General features: G+C 38.7%; 1 protein-coding gene across 1 annotated transcript; it reads left to right on the forward strand.

The window, feature by feature from the left end:
- Nucleotides 1–1,658: 1,658 nt before the first annotated feature.
- Nucleotides 1,659–6,308, forward strand: LOC109034190 (regucalcin-like). Its single transcript, XM_072304748.1, has 4 exons — nt 1,659–1,785; nt 2,827–3,051; nt 4,667–4,776; nt 6,063–6,308. Exons 1-4 carry the CDS (start codon nt 1,659–1,661, stop codon nt 6,306–6,308), a joined length of 708 nt encoding a protein of 235 aa, XP_072160849.1.
- The last annotated feature ends 5,892 nt before the right edge of the window (nt 6,309–12,200 follow it).

Here is a 12,200-nt window from a genome sequence, read left to right on the forward strand (position 1 = left end):
CTTAGGTAACTGTGGGTTTCAAGAAATCGGAGGACTTTTTCTCTCGAAATATTTTTAAATTTTTCGATTCAACTTGGAATAAATCGCACCACCTACTCTGCTGTGCAAAGAAAAAACGCAATATGAGCCTTCAAACGTTGCCATAATTATGTCCTACATTAAGAAAATAATTTACTAGACAAATTGTGAATATTCCTTTTTAATTCATTCAGACAAATTTATTCGTAATTTTATCTAAAATGTCAGAAATATTTCAAGAGAAAATACGCATATTTTTCCTTCAGAATATATGCTTTATCCTGGGTGATATGTTAACCTCGGATGTTTATACGACGTTCCTCCTCATCACGGCTTCACCGAAAGCATTGCCTCTGTGGACACTAAAGTAGCTTCCTCTTATCTACACTTCTTAAATCGACCTCCATGACCATTTACCAATAACATTGAGGCAATGATCTTGTGGGCCGCATTTAGCAGAAAGGAACCAAGCCACGTCAGCTATCATAAACTGGGCAATTTAATTTTTTACAAGAGGACGTTTGTGCAAATCTATTTGAAAATTTAATGAATTTGCTTCGTGCTATGTAGAAAATTCACTGAAATTTGCACGAAAATCCGCACAACCGTTTTCATGTAAAACATTAAATTTGGCAGTAGCTGATGTGGCTTGGTTCCTTTCTGCTTAACGCGGTCCATATAAGCAACGCTTATTTTCTCAGAATCAGTGTCAGGTCCGATATTTCCCATCCAAAATACAAGAAATGAGTACTTAGCCGCGGTAGGGCCGTACCTGACAAGGATGCATTGGGATGGTCGCAATAACTCCCGGCCAGACTTCGTTATCATCGGCCGCTTCGATTCGGATGCTGCCCCTGGAACCGAACTGAGCGACGGGAAAGTCGACTGCAAAGGACAATTATTCGTGAGTGAGTCCTTTTTGAAACCTATACTGGAGATGTTGCATGTGTGTGGAATTTGCGATTTGACTGTTGATTCTTACGTAAAAGTTCGCGAGAAACACGATGGTGCCACGGTTATCTCTGAAATCAACTCCCAAGCTCAAAAAAGCTCTCAAGTTGAGGCCAAAATGGAAGGGGATATCCCACCCCACCCTGAAAGTCCACGTCTACACCAAGACAAACTTTCCATGCAAAGATAGGGAGCAAATACATTAGCAGGATTGCCGTGTTTTCAGTTTTGGAGTCCCCAAATAAAGTGGCAACCCTGTCAATGTATTTGCTCCCTATCTTTGCATGGGGAGTTTGTTTTGATGTAGAGGTAGACTCTTAGGGTAGAGTGGGATATCCCCTTCATTTGGCCTCAACTTGAGAGCTTTTTTTGAGTTTGGAGTTGATTTCAGAGAAAACCAGTGGCACCATCGTTTTTCTCGTGAACGTTTACACTAGAATCATCAGTCAAATCGCAAATTCCTTACACATGCAACATCTTCATTCACTGAAATTTGCACAAAAATCCGCACAACCGTTTTCATGTAAAAAATTAAATTTGACAATAGCTGATGTGGCTTGGTTCCTTACTGCATAACGCGGTCCATATAAGCAACGCTTATTTTCTCAGAATCAGTATCAGGTCCGATATTTCCTATCCAAAATACAACAAATGAGTACTTAGCCGCGGTGGGGCCGTATCTCACGAGGATGTATTGGGATGGTCGCAATAACTCCCGGCCAGACTTCGTTATCATCGGCCGCTTCGATTCGGATGCTGCACCTGGAACCGAACTAAGCGACGGGAAAGTTGACTGCAAAGGACAATTATTCGTGAGTGAGTCCTTTTTGAAACGTATAATGCTCCTAATGAAAATAACATTCTGCTTCTAAAACATGAATACTGGGTAACTGTGTTTAAAAAGCAGTTCAAGTGAATCTACCTTGGTCGGTGGAAAGACAAGGTACGAATATGGACCACTGGACAAGGTACGAATTTCAGCATTCTGATACGTGTTGCTGAGCCAAAATTTCACGTAAAAAAACGATGCGCACAGCAAAAATGATCGGAATTCACTCCTTACGAAGATATTTAATGATTCCTGATGCGTGAATTCAAACCATCCGCTCATGAAAACTCATGCTCTACGTGATTCACATCGCGCGCTAAACGTTATCATGGCAGTCTCTGTGATATAAAAATCTGGCAAGCTCGATTTTGACGCTTTGGCTCAGCTATAGCAATGGCTCATAGTTTAAACAGCTTATGGTGGGAAATGAACATTGCTCGATAGAGAGGCTTGCTGAAACTGTTGTAGTGCGTGATTGGACTCACGTAGAGCTTTGAGTTTCTTGTGAGCGGGCAGTTCAAATTCCTCGTAACCAGTGTGATATAATAACGTTAATATCTTCGTTAGGAGTTGGTTTCAATAATTTTCGTTGCGCGAATCGTGTTCTACGTGAAATTCTGATCAGAAATCATGTATCAGAATGCTTAAATTCGTACCTTCTCTAGTGGTCCATTTTGATACATGTTTCTTACCCCGTCCACTGCCAAGTTTTCAGAGGACCTCAAAAATTTTTCTAAGTGCCAATTCTAACTAAGCTAATTTTTTTAAAAAAATTTAAGTCCTCTGCAATGAAAAACGGGCCAGTGGATAGCCCAATATATGAAATGTTCATTGTAATGGACAATAGCAGCCAATGAAATTGCCTTTGACTTCATGAATGACAGGGCCGTGCCAAAGAATCGAATCACCGTCATGAAGAGTGATCGCATCCATGTATCAGTATTGTATTTTATGCCTATTATCATTTTACTCAAATCAAGATAGTAACCAAAATTACCTTTGCTTTTGTTTTTTTATCGGTTTGCCAGACACTCGTGGGAAGTTAAAAGCCGGCGGCATACCGGTGATAAGAGACCAAGCTAGCTTGTTTCGCTACTCAAAACGAACCTGCTCTTTGGAGAAAATCCTGGACAAGGATAAATCATTTTACAATGGCCTTGCATGGAACACAGCCTATACTCGGTTCTTCATGGTGGAAACTGATGAAAAGAGAGTGTACAGTTTTGACTATGATGCTAACTTAGGAAGTATTAGTGAGTGAACTCTACTGTGACAAGTATGTTGAATGACCGGTTTTCCCAAAAGAAAAGTTTTTAATGAAATTTCACCTCCTCCTTTTGATTCATATTTTCAAATTGTCATCGGTGGATAATTGGTTTTTTACCCATCCTTAAAATTTTCGATATGAAGTAAACTTTATATACACTTTTTTTGTTTTGTTTTATTTTTTTATGAAAATATTACTTCATTTTAAAAACATATAAATTTTTAAAACGTGGCAAGTTCTTTCTAAGAGATGGCATCGATATTAATATCATTTAGCCGTTGTGGTGTTGAAAGCAACTGTACAAAAATTAATAAAAGAGGGGAAAAAACCAAGAAGCACGCGATCATTGGTATTTTTACATCGACCTTTTAGAGTCAAATGCGTCCAATTTTAAGCGTTTGGTTGCACGTGCACCACGCTGCAGCACAGTAAACGCACAAAATATAAAAGAAAAAATTAAAGTGCTTTGGAAGTCATTAAATTTCACACGGAGCCACCTTAATATTTACAACACGCACATTATATTTTCCTTTACATATTTCTTCCATCGATTTAAATGAGAATAATCCACGCAGAGTGTGCAAAAATTTCAAAATCACGAGTTGAAAAATGCTGACTCCGCGAGTTTAAATATTAAAGCCAAACACAGAGCGAAGCGGCCTACAAACCTAAGTGGATACTTCACGCATTGCGCAATGCTTGAAGTATCCACTTAGGTTTGTAGGCGCCAATGCACATTGCGCGTCGACCGCTCTCTCACCGCAGCGAGCCACGGCGCCATAAGCAACTATTTCACAACAGAGGTGTTGCACAGTATCATACGAAATTGAAGGCGCTCCAGCATGTTAAGGATGACAGGCATCCCTTAAGAGTACGGAGCTTTCCTCGCAAAATAAAGCAAGACATCCCGGCACAAAAAGAGAGCGGTAATCCAAAAACTCAGTAAGTGATAGCATCGTATTTAATGACGTTTAGCATAATTTTTTAATGTCATTAGAGGAGAAAGTGACTCAATTTAGGCAGAAACATTCTTGAGGATGCAGTCAAGAAGATTTGATTTTAAATCAAGAAGAAAGAAGTTGAATGAAAGCGGGTTTCTGTTTAATGTAAGGGACTTTTCTTTTTATGTAAGCATCTTTTCTTCTCTAAACAAGCATTATTTTCTTTATTGATTCATGAGAAAATTCTCTCGGAGGTAAATTCGAGCTTATTTCTGCTTGAATCAAGTCATTTTGTCCTCTAATGAAGTTCAAAGTCATTCTAAACGTTATTGAATACAGATACTAGGACTTACATGTATTCACATTTGGACTTATTAACTTTGGGTCTGGTAAGTGGACCAAAACTCCCCTGCCGAAAAAACGCGTGGACGTAAAATACTAGAAAAAACAGTTAAGTGGACAAAAAATCGTTGTCGAAATGTCCTACAACCCCTCGTGGGGACGAAAGTTTATGCTGGCATGAAATGTGGATGATCTCACTAATTTTGGGTAATCTCACTTAACAAAAAGACACAATTTGGAAATTTAACCTCATTATTTCTTATCAAAAGAATCCGGATTTCCATCCAAAATTCCTGACTGCTTGTTTTGCTTTTTCAGGCAACAGGGAAGTTTTGGTCGATTTCAAAGCAAGCAATAGTTGTCAACCGGATGGAATGACCATAGACTGTAGTAACAACTTATGGATAGCCTGTTTTTCGTTTGGTTCTGTAAGTAGAATTTATTTTTGATCGTTGGTGACACGATAGTTGTAAAAATCTATACCTGTGCGTCTCACAACTGAAAAATGTCTCTTGTTGATTTTGCTGAGCTTTAATCCATAATATGAATAGGACAAGTAACTGAAGACTTGTTGGTAGCATTTACGATACTAGGATCCAATTAACCGTACTTCATTTAAGACTTCCTAGGAGTTTGATTACCTTCAGACGCCAGTATCACTTTCTCAAAAATAGTATACGTCTATACTGAGGAATCTACTGTACTTTTTTTTAATGTTAGTTTACGTCTAAAAAACCTCTCTTAAATGGCAAACAAAAGAATGTTAGCGGTTACTATTTTGCTGAAGTGCGAAACCACGTACCTCAGTTTGCGACTTCGCAGACTTCCTGGCATACTTCATTTTTTCTTCAGAAAACTAATCAACATAATTTCTTGAGAACTACCGTGATTTCTCTGCTAGGAAAGCCCTGAAAATGTGTTCTCTTGAGATATTATTTTGACTTTAAGCGTCGTTTTTTGTCGACGAAAATTGGTTTTTTGTGTTGAATCTATATAGATTTAACTGAAAGTCAAATTTTTTGGGTTAGAAAAACGTTGGTTGGTTATCGTTTTTTTAACTTAACCTTAACGACAGCAAAACGACGCTTTTTTAACTATAAAATCTGCTAATGGTGAGTTGAATCTGCACGGATTTTCTTTGATAAAACTTTAATTTTCTGGAAAACTTATGAATATTTTCACTCCAATCTTTCCGATAATTTAGTTCTAAATTTAATCTAAATAGTCTGAAATGTTCAAGGCTAAATATTCATAACTTTCTTCTGAAATAAACAAACAAAACAAATCTCGAAGAATTCTCGGGAATTTGACAAATCTCGAATGTTCATACGGCGTTCTTTCTTAGCACGGCAGTAGTAACCACTACACTGGAAAAAAACCACATTGGATCTAGAGTCCGGATTCTTGAAAACATTGACAAGAAAATATACTCTTGATTCAATCAGATTTTTGCTTCAATCAAAAGGAATTCCGCTCAAATTAAGAGGCTTGGTTCTTGATTTAAGCTTAAATCCGATTGAATCAAGAGTATTTTTTCTTGTCGATGTTTTTAAGAGTGTGGACTCTAGATGTGTTTTTACTTTCTCGCTCCCCTAGGGTAGAGAGGAAGTATTGTCATCCTCCAAGAAGAAAAAAAAAAGTTGAAATATTTTTTCCAGTGTGACCACTAGCAATCTTTTCTTCGATTCATTCTGAAAGTTCACCTGGTTTGCAGGTAGTACAAGTGAGCACCGAGTCGGGCTCCATACTCCAGACCCTGCATATGCCAGTGACAGACATAACATCCGTCACATGGGGTGACAAGGACTTGACAACCCTCTTCGTCACGACATCCAAGTGCGGGCTCTCGGAGAAAGAGCGACGAGAACAGCCATTGGCTGGTTCGGTCTTCGCTGTCACAGGGCTGGATACAAAGGTGTTCCGGCGAACAGCGCCGATATCTGCACCGTCGGATGTCTAGGGGATGAATTATCATGCCCTGATTGCGGCGATAACGCAACTGAAATCCCCAATACCCCACCGGACGAGTTTGATACTGGAACTTGCCCCGCAAATGTTTTAACCTCCACGGAAAATTACTGCCGGGATTAAGGTCAATGTAGATGTTGCATGTGTGCGGAATTTGCGATTTGACTCTCGATTCTTATATTAAAGTTCGCGAGAAACACGATGGTGCCACTGGTTTTCTCTGAAATCAACTCCCAAGCTCAAAAAAAGCTCTCAAGTTGAGGCCAAAATGGAGGGGATATCCCACGCTATCCTAAGAGTCCACCTCTACATCAAGACAAACTCTCCGTGCAAAGATAGGGAGCAATTACATTAGCAGGGTTGCCGTGTTTTCAGTTGTGGAGTCCCCGAATAAAGTGGCAGCCCCGTCAATGTATTTGCTCCATATCTTTGCATAGAAAGTTGTCTTGATGTAGAGGTGGACTCTCAGGATAGCGTGGGATATCCCCTCCATTATGTCCTTAACTTGAGAGCTTTTTTTGAGCTTGGGAGTTAATTTCAGAGAAAACCAGTGGCACCATCGTGTTTCTTGCGAACTTTTACATAAGAATCAATGGTCAAATCGCAAATCCCTCACACATGCAACATCTTCATTAACGGTTAAGGTGATTCGATGGACACCATATTTTGTTTCAGAACGACATGCGATAAATCGCATCGATTGGTTCAATTTTTTCAGTTACTCGTCGCTTTTTTCGAATTTTGGGGTCGCAATTCCGTTGTCAGGAGACTAAAGAATTCATTTACCGAATTTGACAAACTAATTCAACGTCATGAAGGCGTGGTTTTTTTAGAGGAAAAATACGGCATTCGATGCTGATATCGAAACTGCACTCGAATGCGATAATTTTCCTTTGAAAAAACCACACCTTTACTACGTTGAATTTGTTTATCGAAATTGGTAAGTGAATTCTTTGGTCTCCTGAGAACAGAATTGCGATCTCAAAATTCGAGAAAAATTACGAGAAGCCCAAAAATGGAACCAATCGATGCGATACATCGCATGTCGTTCTGACAAGAAATATGGCGTCCATCGAATCACCTTAACATTGAGTCTTCTGCACGTAGAAAACTTCAAACTTCTCTACAGAGTGATTCAGAATTAAACGTCTGGACTGCAGGAGCGTGGTATATTGGTCAAAATAAGACTTTTAAGGTGTATAAGGTTGTTTTCAAAAGTGCCCCCAGCCGCAGCTACGGTCATCCCAAAATTTTGAAAAGAAAATAGTTTTTCCTGAATTTTGGCGACGGTTTTGAGCCAAATCTCATGAAAATGTGTACTTCCCTGTACTTTTATGCCCTAAATTCATTAATAATCTGAAAAAATCGAAATCTTAATTTAAAGAGAGAGTTCGGGGGTGTTTTGGCTCGTCTGGCAGTCTGGCCGTTAAACCCTGGATCATCCTGTATAGCAGTTTCAACTTGGTGCAAAATTTTGTGTGTTTCCGTCAAACTTGGTCTATATCAAATGCAAACTTTCAAAGTGTCACACAACCAAAATGATACAATGTAATTGTAAATTAATAGATATAGGCCGTCAATGAAGTTTACATAAAAAATTATGGACAGTTTATGCTTGCAATTTTTATTATTAAAAAGCCAAAAACTGTGCACACTCCTAGAATCAGGAATGATTACGGATGTGGCCTAGGGTGCGTCAAAAAAAATGAAAGTCTGAAATGTTCCGCTCCCCAGGCGGCAATCGATGACGTTTGGTAAAAAAACATGTTTGCCAAAATTTGGGCCAATTTCAACCATTTTAAATGGTGCCAAAGGTCAATTTTGTGATGAAATTATGATATTTTGGTTTAGACCTCGATTTCGTACAAAAAACTCGATTTTACGCTGAAATCGTGCGTTTACGAGAAAAATGCCAAAGAACTCGACTTGTAGAGGATGAAATTTTACACTAGGGGACGTCTTTGTAACCGATAAAAATCAAATTGAACTAGAAAAACTCAACTCGGTATTTATTTTTTTGGTCCTCAGAATTTCCGAGGTCTTACAAAGTAGAGGTTTAAAAGACTAATTTTTCACGAAAATAAGTCGAAAGAGGGTATAAATGAACTGTAGGCAAGTGTTGAGGATGCAAATGTCATCAGAACTTCCTCAGTTTCAAAAAAAGTTCCAACTATTTTGCACAATCCTCCAAAAAGTGTACGGCTCGAGAAGCAGGATCGTGCTATAATAGTAAGGGGAAAGTGCGGTTTGACCGGGAAAAATTGCGTAACAAACTTTCCCTATGTAATCGTCATCAGTAGGTCCCCCTGAACAACTTCCTAAAAGTTAAAAATGGCCCGACCCCGGAACACCCCTCAGAAAAGTTAAAATTGAAAATGGCGGCCGTAATAAGAGGGTCCGGGAAATCGGTATTTTAAAATGCTCATTCTGTCTCATCATGTTAGGTATCATTTCCTATGTAATTTTGGTCGTAAATTTCATAAAGGAATTCCACAAGGTCCTCCGGCCAAAGAAGGCGCTCCAAATCAAAGATGGCGGCCAAATGTGAAAGGCAGGAGGTTGCATTTTTTTAAATATTCACCGAAGGAACAAGGAAAGTGAAGTGTCTTTATTTTCATGTATTTATGGCCAAGAAACTTAAATTTGATGTTATAAACGTATTTAATAAAGGAAATTAAAGGAAACATACGACTACCGAGAGAAACGTAAGCTCAGAAGGGGCCTTGCGGAATTCATTTATGAAATCTACGACCAAAATTACATAGGAAATGATACCTAACATGATGAGACAGAATGAGCATTTTAAAATACCGATTTCCCGGACCCTCTTATTACGGCCGCCATTTTCAATTTTAACTTTTCTGAGGGGTGTTCCGGGGTCGGGCCATTTTTAACTTTTAGGAAGTTGTTCAGGGGGACCTACTGATGACGATTACATAGGGAAAGTTTGTTACGCAATTTTTCCCGGTCAAACCGCACTTTCCCCTTACTATTATAGCACGATCCTGCTTCTCGAGCCGTACACTTTTTGGAGGATTGTGCAAAATTAGTTGGAACTTTTTTTGAAACTGAGGAAGTTCTGATGACATTTGCATCCTCAACACTTGCCTACAGTTCATTTATACCCTCTTTCGACTTATTTTCGTGAAAAATTAGTCTTTTAAACCTCTACTTTGTAAGACCTCGGAAATTCTGAGGACCAAAAAAATAAATACCGAGTTGAGTTTTTCTAGTTCAATTTGATTTTTATCGGTTACAAAGACGTCCCCTAGTGTAAAATTTCATCCTCTACAAGTCGAGTTCTTTGGCATTTTTCTCGTAAACGCACGATTTCAGCGTAAAATCGAGTTTTTTGTACGAAATCGAGGTCTAAACCAAAATATCATAATTTCATCACAAAATTGACCTTTGGCACCATTTAAAATGGTTGAAATTGGCCCAAATTTTGGCAAACATGTTTTTTTACCAAACGTCATCGATTGCCGCCTGGGGAGCGGAACATTTCAGACTTTCATTTTTTTTGACGCACCCTAATGTGGCCTTGTAAAAAGTACCTGACAACAATTCTGCCGTGTTACGGAAAAACGCCGTATGAGCCTCCGAAAGTTGTCAAATGTCCTTTGACAAATCGCACATTTTCAGGACAGATTATGAATATTTATCTTACAATTTTACGGAGAATTCCGTTCTCAATTTGATCTAAAAAGTCTGAAAATTTCAAGGAAAAATAATTATAACTTTCCTCAAAAATAAATATTTTGTCGGGAGAAATTTGACAACAGCAGAATGCTCATACAGCGTTTTCCATAGCACGACAGAATTGGTAATGACACCTACCTACTGATCAGTCTTTCTTCGATTTAAAGTCCATGCAATTGGCTGTAGCTGTACTGCTCGAGAAAATTTATTTGGATCCTCATTCATTATCGTTTAAAAACGCCTTCAAATTCACATGATGCAATTTATCTCTCATGTAAACGATTGGGTTATAGGACTTTTGGTCCAATTTTTTTTTGTCCACAAATTTTTTCGTCCAATTTATTTTGTCCACGACTTTTTGTCCTTGAAATCTGGTCCAAGTTAAATTCGTCCTGGTAAATAGTTAGTCCTACGCATTTGTTCGTCCAGTGGTATTAGGTCACATTTCTGTGGTCCAGTAAGGTAAAAAGTTATGTCCAAAACTCACGTCCAATGAGGCCGTTTCAGCTACTTCCTTTCAGCTTTCAGCTACTTTCAGTCATCGTCTGAGTCTTCTTCGTCCGAGTCCGGTGGATCTGCGCGTGGCGTGTGAATCAATCTGCCGTTCATCCCTCCTGCAGATTTGGTGGAAACTTTCATTTTTCTCTATGAGGAAATAGACGACGCTTTAACCGAATTTGCGACGTACGTTGACCACACGTACGTGCGTGGCAAACCAGCTCGGGGAAGAAGACGTGCGGTACCTCCCCTGTTCCCTCCCGAAACATGGAACGTCTACAACTTAGTTTTGGCAGATCGTATTAGAACAAACAACGCAGTTGAGGGCTTTCACTCAAAATTCAACCAAATCGTCGGCACGCATCATGCTAACATTTGGAAGCTCATTGACGCTTTTAAAAAGGTTCAACAGGACACAGAGCGTACGTTAACACAGGCTCGGGGGGGGTCATCGCCGCTTTAAACCACCGGTGAGCAAGAAGTACACTACCAATCAGGCAATGATTGCCAACATCGTCCGAAATTACCAACATTACAAGGACACGAACTCACTTAAGAAGTACCTCCGAGCATGTGCGTACCACCTCAAGTTGCACACGCCACGCGCAGATCCACCGGACTCGGACGAAGAAGACTCAGACGATGACTGAAAGTAGCTGAAAGCTGAAAGGAAATAGCTGAAACGGCCTCATTGGACGTGAGTTTTGGACATAACTTTTTTACCTTACTGGACCACAGAAATGTGACCTAATACCACTGGACGAACAAATGCGTAGGACTAACTATTTACCAGGACGAATTTAACTTGGACCAGATTTCAAGGACAAAAAGTCGTGGACAAAATAAATTGGACGAAAAAATTTATGGACAAAAAAAATTGGACCAAAAGTCCTGTAACCAACGATTGTTGGTGTCGTCTGGATGAGGGGCATTTGTCTGTTTATGGGATGATGGAGTCCCGCACCGATGATCGTTTCAAATTTTCAATTGCTTTTTTAGTTACCTCAAAAATGTTTAAAAATCTGCGAATCCTGTTATTGTTATAAAAGGCTTACACTGCACTTGGTTATCTACCAATATAATACAAGAACAAAGATTTAATTAGATGGATTGGCAGGGATCAAAAACATAATAAAAAAATGAAACAAAAAAAAATTAAGAAATAAAATGGAAGAAATAAAAAGATTCTGAATCGGACAAGACTGGAGAAGTCAATCGGATTTTTTTTTATTATTTTTATTTTTTTTAAAAAAAAGACTTTTATGCCGATACATTATAAAGTTCAGCTTAGAGTGAAATATGTTGAAAATATTAAAAAAAAATTATGGTCGCGTTGCCAGAAAAGAAATGTAAAAAGTTTAAAAACTGCATCGTGTAACCGAACCTGGTTCGTAACTAAACTATCACTCCGACAAAACGACATTGTACATTGTGTTGCACCTGAATTTTTTGAGTGATAATAGCTAATGTTATAACAATTCAGTTTAGACCTTGGCTACTTGTTAGACAGAGCCTCTTATCAGAAAGTGGGTCAGATATGAAAATATTAAGTCAAAAACAGGGAAAACTTGAAAATAATTTGCATAGTGACATAATGTTCTCCGGATGTTTTACTGAAGCAACCAATTTCTCCTATTCTACATCAAGAGACGCTATTCTAATTGTAGGCAAAAAATAAGTTTGGTCA

This window comes from Bemisia tabaci, chromosome 9 (genome assembly GCF_918797505.1).
Source record: "Bemisia tabaci chromosome 9, PGI_BMITA_v3".
Classification (NCBI taxonomy): domain Eukaryota; kingdom Metazoa; phylum Arthropoda; class Insecta; order Hemiptera; family Aleyrodidae; genus Bemisia; species Bemisia tabaci.

Bases quoted from the DNA above. Each gene is read 5' to 3' on its own strand.
- LOC109034190 (XM_072304748.1), top strand. From the start codon at position 1,659: ATGTATTGGGATGGTCGCAATAACTCCCGGCCAGACTTCGTTATCATC. The intron at 1,786-2,826 runs GTGAGTCCTTTT...TCGGTTTGCCAG, and splicing joins CAAAGGACAATTATTCGTGA to ACACTCGTGGGAAGTTAAAA. The intron at 4,777-6,062 runs GTAAGTAGAATT...CCTGGTTTGCAG, and splicing joins CCTGTTTTTCGTTTGGTTCT to GTAGTACAAGTGAGCACCGA.